This window comes from Populus euphratica, unplaced genomic scaffold (genome assembly GCF_000495115.2).
Source record: "Populus euphratica unplaced genomic scaffold, PopEup_1.0 scaffold15.1, whole genome shotgun sequence".
In the NCBI taxonomy this organism is placed as follows: domain Eukaryota; kingdom Viridiplantae; phylum Streptophyta; class Magnoliopsida; order Malpighiales; family Salicaceae; genus Populus; species Populus euphratica.
The window spans coordinates 61,960-76,694 of NW_011499874.1; the positions used below are offsets into that span (position 1 = coordinate 61,960).

The 14,735-nt window shown below is 32.4% G+C and overlaps 1 protein-coding gene and 1 long non-coding RNA gene across 2 annotated transcripts; both read left to right on the forward strand.

Annotated features, from left to right (window-relative positions):
• LOC105127929 (uncharacterized) lies at positions 1–1,909 on the forward strand. The gene has a single exon (XM_011029407.1). The coding sequence runs from the start codon at positions 116–118 to the stop codon at positions 1,757–1,759; it is 1,644 nt and encodes a 547-aa protein (XP_011027709.1). The 5' UTR covers positions 1–115; the 3' UTR covers positions 1,760–1,909.
• Positions 1,910–10,351: 8,442 nt separating this feature from the next.
• On the forward strand, positions 10,352–14,073 carry LOC105127930 (uncharacterized). The gene is made up of 4 exons (XR_842720.1): positions 10,352–10,803; positions 13,296–13,363; positions 13,430–13,549; positions 13,630–14,073. It is a non-coding gene; the product is annotated as an uncharacterized LOC105127930 (long non-coding RNA).
• Positions 14,074–14,735: the final 662 nt, after the last annotated feature.

The following is a 14,735-nucleotide window of genomic DNA, read 5'->3' on the forward strand; positions in this document are numbered from 1 at the left end:
TAGCTTCTCATAAATATCTCCAGATTTCTCTGTACTTACGAAGCTCTTCTTTGTTGTGACCAAAAAGAACACGGTTTTTTTTTTTTGCTTTTCTTGTCAGGAGAGATAAAGAAACATGCAATCTCCTGTGAGGTTTTCAAGCTGCCGAGGAGTATCCTTCGAAATCAAACCTCATGAAAATCTATTTGCCATTTCTGCACCATCCAATGAGAAGGCGGGAGGGAGCACACGAATTTCGCTTCCTTGGACTCTAGGAAGCTCCTCAAAGGTGTTTCCTTCTATCTCCAGGTCTTCAAGTAGACCCAGTAGCCATTTCTGTGATCTTGATCTTGATGGTGAGGATGATCAAGATGACATTTCTTTGGCAGTATTAGAAGAAGGTAAAGTGGAGGAAAATAAGCAGAAAATAGCTACGTTTCCATCCGGAACTAAGCTAGAGCAGCCATCAAAACCTGCTCGAAAGCAAGAATCAAGACTGTCGGTGATATTGCTGGACCAAGACTTGTTCACTGTATACAAGCGACTCTTTATCGTTTGCTTGACCCTGAACATCACTGGTTTGGTACTTGCAGGAACTGGGAAATTCCCATATGCAAGAAATAGAGCTACCCTTTTCTCCATAGCCAACATTCTTGCATTGACACTCTGCAGGAGTGAGGCCTTTTTGCGAGTTGTTTTCTGGCTCGCAGTCGAGGTCTTTGGAAGGTCTTGGATCCCTCTTCTAATAAAAACCACCACCACATCTCTACTTCAAAGTCTTGGTGGCATACACAGCAGTTGTGGAATTTCTTCAGTTGCCTGGCTCATATATGCCTTAGTCCTTACTCTTAAGAACAGAGAAAACACTTCGCCAGAGATTGTAGGAGTGGCCTCTATTATCCTTTCTCTCCTCTGTCTCTCTTGTTTGGCTGCATTCCCTCTCGTCCGCCATCTTCATCATAATGTCTTTGAAAGGTTTCACAGGTTTGCTGGATGGACAGCTCTAGCTCTCCTCTGGGTCTTCATCATTCTCACTATCTCGTATGACTCCAAAACCAAGTCCTATAGTAATGAACTGGGCTCCGGGATGATCAAACAACAAGAGTTTTGGTTCACAGTAGCAATTACAGTTCTAATTATCATCCCATGGATAACAGTGAGACGAGTTCCAGTCAAAGTATCTGCTGCTTCTGGTCATGCCTCAATCATAAAATTTGAGGGAGGTGTAAAAGCCGGTATATTGGGAAGGATTAGCCCATCACCATTATCCGAATGGCATGCTTTCGGTATCATTTCTGATGGGAAAACTGAGCATATGATGCTTGCTGGTGCTGTTGGTGACTTCACCAAGTCCTTGGTCTCAAACCCACCGAGCCATTTATGGGTTAGGCAAGTGCACTTTGCTGGTTTGCCTTACCTGGTGAATTTGTATGACAGGGTTCTTTTAGTGGCGACAGGTTCTGGCATCTGTGTTTTCTTGTCATTCCTTTTGCAGCCATGTCGAGCCAGCGTATGTGTACTTTGGGTGGCCAAAGGGATTGTACAAAACTTTGGCAAGGAAATTCAAGAGATGATGAGCGGACATCCTAAAGACAAAGTGATTGTGCATGATACAGCTGTGCTCGGTAGGCCCAATGTGTCCCAAATGAGTGTTGATGCAGCTAAAAATTGGAGAGCAGAAGTAGTCATTGTTACTAGCAATCCAGAAGGAAGCAGAGATGTCGTTAATTCTTGCAAAGCAGCAGGGATTGCAGCCTTCGGCCCTATTTGGGACTCCTAGTTCAATCACTATTGAACATCGTATCTCATTTCTTTTTTAGTTGTCCTAATGTGTGTATTTGGTGCCCTAATGTGTGTCTGTACTGGAATGCAATTGTTCCTCATCTTTTTACATTTTCAAAGAATGATTCTGGATAAAATTATCATTCCACTCACTTTACACCAGGACTGATTTCCATAAGTTATTTAATATAGAAAAGTGATGATTCATCTAAAAAACACTAATATTCTTAGTGCCCAATTTTAGTGCCCCACTTCGTGGACGGAAGTGCGAGCAATATTGTGGAAGTGCTCCACTCATACGGTTATACAAGACCCCTCACACAGCCGATAAAAGGCTGTGTGCAGGGAAATAAGAGGCTTCTTTTGGGGGGAGGAAGGGACGGAATTCTTTAACTGGAATAGGAGCAATTGTTCACAAGAGATTTCATGGGATGAGGCACACGGGAAAAATGAAAGCTGCCCTCTCTTCCCTCTCATTCTCTCTTATATCTTCATACTTAGTTTACCTACATTTAATATTATTTCAGCTTATCTTCAGTAGGAACAACATATCAAAAACATCCACATACAACCATAAACATATTCTGCCCTATTTTTCATCTTTTATTTGTTTATAATTTTCTCTTAGTTACTTCAGCTTATCTCTCGTTTCATGAGAAATTTATTTTTTCAGGGATAGCTCAGCCATAAAAGTTCTATTTTTTTTTCTGTAACCTCATCAGAAAGGGGGGAAAAAACGTAATAAAAAAGACTCTGTCTGCCTGAAGCGAACAACGCTTTGTGACCGTGAAGTTAATTAATCCTAGTACTCGGTGACCAAATTAAAAGAAATAGTTAATCCCCGTACTTCGCTAAATTTACTTTTATGGACCCTGTTGCGTTATATGAGATATTACACCTGATATTCCTCAAGGAGAAGATATATTTATCAGTTGGGCCATTCCAAATTTGTTCATCTTTTACAAATTTAATGAATTGATGATGGGGAGCTATATAAGAGACACAGAACAAGGGATTGGATCAGGATTGGAATTCTCCATACACATTGAAAAGCAAATAGCCATGTTGATAGATTAGCTAGTTTGGTTTTCATATAGAACTTTAAGTAGTTTTTTATTTAGAGCCCCTTGATGTTTTGTTGGAGTTTTGAGATATAAGTGAAATATTTTATGTAACTGAAAGAATAACAATTAAAATCTTATTAGTTATTTTATGGATATTTAATTTTTTTATAAAAGAGATAAACGTTTGAAATAGACATAAAATCAAATTAATGATCAATAAAAAAATAATAAAAATATTTTTATTTAAATATTCTCTTTAATTAATAGAATATCACTAATTAACATCATAAAATTACTTTCTTAGAGTTTAAAAATAATTGCTTTTTTTTTTAGTTGAACGAAAAAAAAAAAAACCTTGTACTTCGGGGTGGATCCAAACATGGCTATAGGAGTATGACACCTCAAAAGTTTGATTAAATTCATTTTGGCTCTGAATACTTGAAGATTTCTTTTGAATACTAGAATTCAAGTTTATTTTATATAAAAATTGCTTCTTCTTCTTCTTTTTTCAATTTTCATATCTCAAAATATTTCAATTTCATTGAATCAAATATAAATAAAAGTACTTTGTTATTTTCTAAAACTCATTATCTATGAAAATTATAATTTAATTAAAAAACTTATTAAACAAAAAAAATAGTGAAATATGATCTTTCAAGTTATTATTAGTTTTTTTGGATGTCTAATTAAACTTTCTTATCTATCATTTTTAGGAGATTTCTGCGTCTCCCACATACAGAAAAAACATTAAGTCATTATCAATCAATGGAGGAACATGTTATAATATATGGGTCCATTCATTAATTAAAGAATCTTATTTCTCCATGTTTGTCAAAGAGTATTAATCATTTTCAAATCGTTAAGTGTAATTATCAAATATTTATGCAAAGAAGATAAAACCTAGTGCAGCTCCTGAAAGATCGAAGTGAAGCTCATTAAAAACAGATATTTCGGGACTGGAATCATGGAAACTTTCCAAAATAAGTTAGATTAATTCTCAATTTCGACAAAAGAAGTGCTCATGTCGTCATGTCAAGCAGTAGAAATATGGAAAGTTTCGAATGATGGTATCCTGGTTAATTACATTTCTAAACTGAGGATTTTTGGTTGTCTTCGTAGATGGTTGCAGTAAATACAGTTTGTTATATGCCAAAAAACCAGAAAAGTAAGGTGGTCGGAATCTATTCTCGGTATCATAAACTTGCAATAAGGCAATTTGGCAAGACTTCAAAAGCTATGGGGAGGAGGGGTGGATATCTTACAGTTAATTCTTGCTTGAAACAATTTAGTATTGCATATACATTGGCATATAGGAAGCCTAGGCACATTGTGGACGTTGCCCGTTGGATTGCCTTTGCATGTGTGTATTGTAAACTTCCTTTGTCGAGGTGTTTGGATCCGAAGATTGTCCATTACTTAAACCTTACAATATCCATAGATTTTATTTTAGAAGTGTACCTTATGTTTTTCTAGTTTTTTTCTGGAGAGCATCAACGTTATTACTACTTTGATCCTACTCCAGCTGAATATAGTTGTGATGGCATATCAGGTATGATGAGCACTCTCTTCTTTATTAGAAGAAGGATCAGAGTCTATAGTTGGCACTTGGCGAAAGCAGACTCTCACAGGACCTTGGTTAGCTATAAGCAATCCAATCCTAGCTCTATCAATACATCCTCAAGAAGCAACTATCAAATACCTGATGCATCTACTACCTCTCTTATAAGCAATGGATCAACTAAATCTGATCTATTAGCATGAACAAAATACCATTATGATCCTGAAGATGTTCATCTCCATGCACAACTATCTATTCCTTCTACAAGTCACACTTGTGTTCTGAAGGGCCAGCACTAATGTCTTGTCCAATCAGCATTTAATGGAATTAAGTTCATTCATAGTGAAGAAGAGAATTACTACTACGAAGCTAGAAAAAATTTCAAATGACATAGGGTGTGTGTAATTTAGCTGTATTCTTTAACACAAAAGCAACAAGGTGTTTTCAAATAACCAATTCAATTTAATAACTTAAATTATTAGGTAATTAGTATATAATTTATATTTATCTCTAACACATTCTCTCACTAAAAACCTTTTAATCTTAAAACTTGTATAAACTTACATTATCTTAGAGATAATTAGATTTGAACTTGTGACCACTTGGTTATTAAAGCTTGATGTTATGTTAAAGAACCATTTCAATCCAATAACTTAAATTATTAAATAAAATTTTAAAATATAATTTATATTAATAAGTATAAATATTAATAAAAGACCATAGCTAGGGATTGGAATTTTTGAGTTGATTATTCATGGTACGACTCTAATACCCAGCCTACCTAATGCAGTAGACAACAACAATTTGTTGTTTAAAGTCAACCAAGATTTAGATGGAACTGTAAATAGATGCCAAACGAGGTTAGTAACCGGAGACTACGCACATTAGGAAGGCATTGATTATTCAACCACATTCAATCCAATTATGAATACAATTACCATTCTAACTATTCTTTATTTGCCTATTTGCGAAGAACGAAACATGAAAGTACTAGGACATTTTGAATGCCTTTCTCAGTATCTAAAGGATGATAACTTGCTATAACCACAAGGTTCGTGAATTAGAGATGTCCTGATTGTGTGTGGAAAGTTTAAAAGTTTTGTATGACTTGAAGCAAGAATTGAAAGCATGGCCTCAAAGGTTTTTTATTTTTTGGATAACCATCAATAATACATTGAAAAGGTTATTAAACCAATAACTAAAGTAAAATATAGGGATAAGATTAAAAAAAAATGAACAGACTTAGAAAAAAAATTAATCTGGTACAACAAAAAAAAGAAAGTATGGCCTCAAAGGTTTATTTCTTTACTAACAAATATTGGCTTCAAATAGTCATATAATGGCTCATCTTGGAGATGATGCTATCTACCTACTTGTTTATGCAGATAACAGTTTTTGACGGGTTCTAGTTCTTCTTTACTTGATTCAATTGTGAAGAGATTATCAGTAGAGTTAGTCTAAACTACATGATTAGAGATAGGTTCATTACTTTCACCATCGAAGTGACTAAACAAGGTAATGTGTTCTTCTTTAATAGCCAGAACACTCTCTTCCAAGAGACAAAACCAGTCAAAACCCCTATGGCATCCAATACAAGACTCAGTCTTCATAAAGGTGAACTTATAAAGAATCGATAACCTTACAATCACATGGTTGGCTCTTTCCAATTTACATTGCTGCACAAGACAAGATATCTCTTTCTCAGTAAATAAACTATATCAATTCAAGTTAGCTCCCCCTTGGTTGGTAGGCTTGCAAGAGGGTTTCAAGGTAGATTAAAAAGGTTGTGGTTAAAGGCTCATTATTCATTGTCTCACCTATAAATCAACTATAAGCTTGTATGCATGTGGATTAAGTTGTTATTTAAAATTATTAAAAAATAATATAAATTATATCTTAAAATCTCGTTTTTTAGTTTAACTGAATTTTTAATATAATATTAGAACATTGATTATTAAATATCTTAAAATCTCATTTAACAGTTTAAGTTTTTTAGTTTAACTGAAATTTTTAATATAATATCAGAGCATTGATTATTAAGCAGTCGTAAATTTAAATTTTATTATTTTTATTTATTTGATAGATATTAAATATAAACTAATATGAGATTATGCAAGTTTTAAATTCAAAGAGTTTCCACTTAAAAAAATAAGTTAAATAATTTATATTTTATGAGCACATCACTTAATAATTATTATTTTAAATACGGTCTATTTTAAAATCATTGAAAATAAATGAACAATAGGTCTCTTGTAATCTTTAATATTATACCTTATTGTATGAAAACTAAACATCTCAGCTTTTTTTTATCCGTTCCCTTATAAGTAAATTTATTTAGCTAATAGAGTTACGTTTAATTGATATTAGTATCTTTTCTATCCTGAAATGTTTTTAATTCAAATTTCTCTTTTATATAAAAAGAATATTTTCCAGATCAAAACCCAAAAAAAAAAAAAATTCAACTACCAATTCCAATTGTATGTAGATATTATAATAAAAAACATACATAACAAAACAATGAAAAATATAAAAACAAAATATCGAGTCCGCGTAAAGAATCGATCCCAGATAATTGATAAATGCATCTGGTAATGGCCAGACTTTGAACAGCAAGTCAATATGCATGATCGAGAATCCTTCAAACGTTGCAGGATCGATGAAGTTAGGCAGTTGGTTTGTTTGTTAACGGATGACTAGAGGTGTGGACTCGCCGTATTGTGTGCTGTAGATGCTCTGCAGGGGAATAGGGGAAGACTTTGAGCAGGAAGTCAATATCATAAAGCTGGAAATGGGAGTTGACGAACATGCACTCCATAGGTTTGAGCCCCGTAGATAGTGAACCCACTTTCTCAAATGCTTCAGAAGTCTGACGTTTACATTGATACCACCCAGTATTGATTGATACCACCTAATATTGAGTAATGGCCATGAATCATAAATGAATGGTTTGAATTCAAATGAATTCTTCATGATAATCTTTTTTTGGTGGATCTACTTTTTGGGAGAAAATGACCTATTTAAAATCTAATTATAAATAAATTCTTTTTGCGAGGAGCACATCTCCCAAGAACATCCAACATTTAATGACAAACGAAAAACATTGATTGTTTTTGTCATTTCAAGCAGAGAGATGCACTTTTTTTTGCCCTTTCAAATACACTAATCTTCAGGTCATGGGTTGCATTAGTCTGAAGGAGTTTCACCATGCCAATATTCACCATCTTTTGAATGTGCATACGAACGTGAATTTGTAAGCGTGTTGGCTTCTGTATACCGTCATCAACTTGAGTTTTTTAAGCTCCCATCAAAATGGAATTCCATCATTGGCAAGTTGCAGGGTTGTCCATATCATTTCTCATTAAGCATCTGACCATCAATCATTGACCAATAATGTGCTTGTTGATGTTTCGGTGTTGACATGATAATAATAGCACAGCACGATTCGCTGTGGTTTGCTTCTGGGTTTCATCCCATACCTTACCATTTCTTTTCTACATAATTGCCTTGCCTTGCTCCTTCGGCAAGCCACTCTCATAAGGGCTATATGCTTCATCATCTTATTTGAAAGAATAAAATAATCGATTATTATAAAATAAAATACAACACGGTTCGGATTCAATTAAAGACTTCGCATTAGGTTGGGCTAGCTGCCTAAATATTCTGGATAGGTTGCTAGAGTATCGGATTAGGTTTTTTTTGTTTATGCTTTTAGGTTTACACGCATAAAAGCATAAAAAACTTATAAAACTAAGAAGTAAGAGTTATCCGAAAATATAATTAAGAAAACATCAATTTTAGCAAAAAGAAACTAGTCAGTTCTTGATTGCACCGAGAAACCTAAGTTATTGTTTTTTAATAAAAGGTAAAACAAAATTGACAATTCCATAAATAGCAAAAACTAACTCATATTTATTCCTCCTTCAATATGTTTGATAAAAAAATTTAGAAGAAAGAAAGTGGGATGAATTCAATTAGATGTTTTTATTTTTTGGGGGGTGTAAAGAAGGAATAGAATGCAAATGAGGCCAAGCTTTCTCTTTTAATCTGTGAAAGCCAATTTCTATATAATTTTATGAAACACTGCACACAGAGTTTAATTTAAATAATTAAATTCTTAGTCTTAATTCTATATTTAAAAATCTTAAAGAGCAACAGAGTGATTCTCTTAAAAATATTTTCCTTTCCTTTCATTTCTAAGCAGTGTGAAAAGGATTGCTCATTTTCCTCATTTCCAATTGAATATGAACACAGGCAATTACACTCCCACATCCATTTTCTTTCCCTCTATTGATTTTTCTCTCATTTCCTTCTACCCATCCTCACATATTTTCTGAATTCCAAAGAGTGTTTGAACCACTGGTATCGGTAGGTTTATCCAGCCAAACCCAAGAGATTTGAATGAACCTATGAGTCAACTTTTGTTGATTCAGACCTGCCAAGGAGCTTTGCAATTGTCACCATGTTCTTTTCTTTTGTATAGGATTTAAGTAATTTATGGAGCCTGGTTATTTTGTGACGTGAGTTAAAGTGGCTAAGAGTATGTTAATTTTTATGTTTTAAAAGTATTTAAAAAAATTAATTTTTTATTTTAAATTAATATTTTTAATTTTTTATACTGTTTTGATATAGTGATGTTAAAATTATTAATTTTTTTAAATTTATTATTTTAAATAAAAAAATATTTTAAAAAATAATCATTATTATATTTTTAAACACTCCTAAATCTATTTGTTGTCATTAATTGATCGTGTGGGCTGGATCACTTTAAACATGTAGTTTGCCAAGTTTTTTCGATACGTTCTCAACACAGGCCTCATTGTGCAGCAATAACCTACCGCAGCTGAAAATGGGTTTCAAGCAAAAGCAAGTTTTATCATATCCTTGAAAGACCAATGAGTTCCCTTTCCAATTTTCTGGAAAAAAAACTTCGTATATTTCTTTGGATTTCCTATTTTATTCTACTTATATACTCAAGGAAGTTATCATTCAAGTGAATTCTCTTTCATTTTTCTTTCTTTAATTCTTTTCTCAATGAATCTCTTACAAAGTTTTTTACTATTTTTTATTGTTATTTTCAAACCCTAATAATAGTTTTTTACTATTTTTTATTGTTATTTTCTAACCCTAATAATAACAGACATGATCGATTCACCGATGAAATTGCCAACAGAATCAGCGACAAAAGTTGTCCTTTGGTGATTACATTGGTAAAAGTTAATATATGACCACTCTGTCGACCCTCTCCTCTCTTATTTCTCCTTCTTCTTCCTTATCCCAACTCTCCCCTCTCAAACTGCAAACAATCACCCTTATAAAAAAATCTTTCTTTTCTCAGCATAAGTCATATTTCTTTACATTTTGTAGTCACAGTATCCGTGTTTTGATATACCGATGGATTTTATTATTTTTTGGAAGTAATTCTATCATTTTTAATTTTAACATTTAAATGTGAATTTTATTGTTATTTTAGTATATGTACATGTTTTATTATTATTTCTCAAACAAATTTGTAGTATATAGGTGTATAATTTTGTACTTGTTATGGTTTCTTTTAAAAAAATTTAAATTTTATTTATTTGTAAATTGTTGAAACTTTATTGAATTACTGAATTATATATGTTGTGGAGTTGTAAAATTAATAGATTATTAAATAAATTTATATGAACATTGATAATTGATAATGAATATTTAATATTTATGAGAAGTTATAATTAGTTTGTTGGATAATCTTGAAGTAAACCAATATTTTTACACATTTACTTACCTAACATAGTTAATTAATACATGTTGTCATCATAATAACTTCTAACCCACTTTTAGCCCACTTACTTTTAAAGAGGGTAAATCTTGAAAATTAAAAGATGGAGGTTTTGAATGCAAGGATTCGGAAACTTTAACGATCAGATTGAATAACCATTCCTACCCCCAAAACAGCGCCATTTCAATTAGGTGCTATTCGTTATCTTCATCTTCAAAGCACCGAATGCTTGCCTGCAAAAAAGGAAATGAAAGTGTGAAGCGCCAGCATCCTAGTCCTATCAAAACACAAAAAAGCAATTTTTATCTTTATGATAATCACAACCCGCCGAGATAAGGATTAGGCTTCGCGTCCAAGTCCTAGCAGGATCTGTCTCCCTCGGTCATGCTTATCAGGAGGAGAGATGTTAGGCTGAGGGAGAGGAGGACTGACCGCTATAAATATCCAGCAGTTGGCAAAGAAAAAGAGGAGTAAAAGAGTGGAAGCCATAAAATAAAGCAAAACTCAGCTTTGTCTTTGTCTTCGAATTCAAGTAGAATAGGCAAACAAAAAAGAATAAGAAAACAGAGGGGAGTGGATTTGAAAATAAAAGGAGAAGGATGTTATTCGGCCGGAGCTAAAACCATCACCCCGTCTGCTTCCCCATCACCGTCTTCACCCAGGTAAGCATTTTTCTCCTCAAGCTCTGCAAATTTGATTCCTTCTTCAAGTGCTTTTCAAAATAGTGCAAATGTAAATTAATTACCTTTGCACTGTGCAAGGGCACGCGTGAATTGCTGTTTGGCCCTGTTATGGGCTTGAGCCAATAATAGGGCCTGAAGTCCTGGGTCCAGCCCAGTACATGTCCCCCCAAGCATGTTTACTAAGGGTGTGTTTGGCACACACCCTTATGTCTTGGCTATAATTTTTATGTTTATTCCAGTTTAATATTTGTCCAAACGAGTCTTTTTTTTTATATTAGAAAATTTCAAAAATATTTGTTGATTTATTTGTGGACCCCTTACACTTAACTTTATTTTTTTTCTTTGTGTTTGTATTTTTTTTACTTATGTACTCAATCTGAGGTTTACTACTATTAAATGCAAATCTGTCATGCAATATTTTTTTATTTTCATCTAAAAAGAGCAAATAATAATAAAGGATAAAAAAATAACATAGAAAATTTATTCTTTAAATTTATTTTTTTGCAAAAATATTTATTAATGTCAGAGTCAGGAGTATCATATTTTAGGATTTGTACGATATTTACCAACACCAGAGTTGGAAATATTCATAGAAATTGTTCACTGATGCTAGAGTCAGGAACATGAAAGGAAGAATAAAAAAGAAAAAAAAAAGAACAAATTCTTAGTAATTTTAAAACAAAACCAGCAATGCAACCTACCTTAGGTGGGACACTTAAAGGGTGATAACATCTTTCCTTTTACATAACTAGTCTCGTACCATAGAATCTCTGTTGACCAATTAGGGTTTCTAGTGATCATAATACTAAGTGACGACTCCATAAACAAGACCTTTTTCCCTAAAAGAATAAGATGTCAGATATCTGTTTTTTTTTTTTTCTAATCAAGAGATATATTTTTAATTGGTCGCCATGATGTCCGGCTATGATAGAAGTCATGGATGATCATTTATGGATGTAACGAGATTCACTCCAAGGATTGTGAAGGATGGATTATTGTATTTAAAAGTGCATTTTTATCAAGATTTTATATTAGCATTTTGCACTTGAAGTATTAATAACTCATTAATTAAATCATGTTTTATAATAACAAGTCTAATATATAAGATACCTTTAATTTATGGTAAATTTTCATCTTAAATATAGGCCTATCACATAAATGAAAGGATTGATTGATAAGTTTAACTTGTAAAATTTAGAAGACAAGGAGAGGCCAAGCATAGAAAAAAGATGCTCGTTTAATCCAAATTGGAACACTGTCCGGTCATTGGATCATAACTAAAGCTATAAAACTTTAGATCTACTCTATATAGATGAAAAGCTAAGACATAGGTCTAAAACTTTCATGGAAGTCTAAGATTTAAAAAGGTCATTTTCAAGTTCAAATTGTAGCAACAACAGAGAAGTCTAAATCTGTCTTACAACCCAAATACTATTTAGTGTTCAACCTATATCTTGAGTACTAAAAGTCCACATGTCCTTTTTTTTTTTATTAGAAAGATGAGAAAATTTCCTAGAACTTTCATGATTCAAGTCTGTTTGAATTCTGACATTAACAATGATGTTTTGTTCAGATAAGAAAATAAGAATTTTCACTATGTCAAGAGTTGGCTACCCACTCAATAATTAGTCATCAAATCAATTGCTATCAATTTTGGCCTATAAAAAGAGGCATTTGTCATGCATTTAGGTATCTTGGTTTTCAGATCAAGATCATGTTCTTGCTCTCTTTCTTTATATTTTTGTAACATTTAAGTTTTGTTTTCATTAATCTTTTATTTATGTTTTTTATTTCCTTTCCTTTACTTAGTTAACTTATATCTTTTTTATGTTCTTATCTTGTTTATTCATATTTCTCTTCTTTCATTATGTTTAGTTAAGTTTATTATATCAATGTGAAATGATTACACTAATGGTGTAAAAATAAATATAGTGTAAACTCAACATGTACTTTAATGTTTGATGCTAACATGTTTTGTATTTGTTATCTTGTTCGCTCTTAATACTTTACTTGTCAAATGGTTAATCTAGATTTATTTTGTACAACAAATATTTGGCATCTTCATAGTCCAACCGTATGGTATAATTAACACCTATGCTATGAAAAGAACTTGATTTGTTGTTAACATAAGTTATAATCATGAATGCCTGACAACATTTACAAGTATTAGCATTATTCAAATAAGATAACTAATGTAATCATGTTAACCATTTAAAATCCAATGGAACCTCTTTTGTGTGTGGTTTCCAGTTGAGTAATGAAAAAAGTTTATACTATACTTATTTGAAATACCATTAATAGGTCCTTTAACCTTGATATTTGTTTTTATTGTTTAATCTTCACATTAATCTTATATCTCAAAGTCCTCTTTAACTTAGTATTGTTGTTGTTGTTGTTGTTAACCTCCTTATGGTTCGATCCCGATCTTGCTGGGTTATTTATCACTTTGAAACTTCTACACTTGGAAGAAGACATCAATCTTTTGGTTGTGTCACATACCGGCAGCTCCGTTTCGTTTGCTGTATATGTAAAATGGATGGTAAGATTAATTTAAATGAAATATATCATTAAATAATTTGTTTTTAATTAATTTTTTTCCTTACAGGCTACGTCTTTTGGATGTGAGGCGAGTCCAATAGAGCTATTTGTTGAAACACATGTGCAGAGTTAAGACTAACAAAAAGGGGTGCAATAGTTCGTTAACAATCGCGTTTAACGCTTTGTGGTAAGTTTGTTCAACCATTTTATTTTATAAGTTATTATATTTATTGCATTGAATATGATGATTTCTTTTTTTATTTTCAGGAGACCTATAATAGCTAATTGAGGGAGAGATATAGGAATGATCCTTCGACCCATCCTGATTTCGATCCGGATTTGTGGATGAAGATAGGATTGTTTAGTAGATCTAATAAAAATCAGGTATACGGGCTCTCCAACACTACGGTTGAGAACTTACGGGTGACTTGTAGTGTCTCAACCATTGGGAGCTCCAATCAATATCGAGCACCCAATCTAAGGAGTTTGTGGCCTTATAGTAACATATGACTCATGTCACCGAGAAATACGACCAACTATCAGCGTGTTATGAACAAAACATGGCTCCTATGACTCATCTCACTGAGAAATATGAGCAACTCTTAGTGAATTATGAACAACTTCGCTAAATGATTTGAACATGACATCACAGAGTAGTGATACATGTGCGCCTTCTTTTTTACTGTATAACAACCAGCCTCTTTCTCCTCTACCTCTGTTATTATGCTAATTTAATATATTTTTTTTAAACACATTCAATTTGTAATAAATATTATTTAACTTTCTTTTTTTTATGTTTAATAAAATTTTATTTGCATAATTAATCTTTTACTATTAATTTATATAATTTTATATTATTTATTCTAAATAATTGTTTTAATTTTTAAAAATAACCACCAAGGGATTTACAGATGAAATGCATCTGTTGGCATTTGATAGAGAGTGGGAAATGCCAACATCATGTGTTTATCAACATTTTACAATAGTTGGGTGCAAATACCACAATCACTAATAAATTTACAGATGAGAAAATTCTGTCAGCATTTCATAGAGTGGTGGAAATGCCACACTCACCGATAAATTTACAAAGGGATACCTTTCATCGGCATTTAACTGGAAGCTAAAAAATATTTACTAGATATGCCATTGTCACTAATAGAAATAATTCGTCAGTATATTTCAAGCGGGAATTTTTTTTGGCACACAATGTTTGTTTATAAAAGCATCGATAATATTTTTTTACTGATAGACTTAACGATGAAACTCAGTTTAACAACAAATGATAAGCCGATAGATGTTTTCCATCGGTGATTTAGTCTGTAAAAAAATTACTAACGAACTCTGAATCACATACTAATAAAATTTGTCTGTTA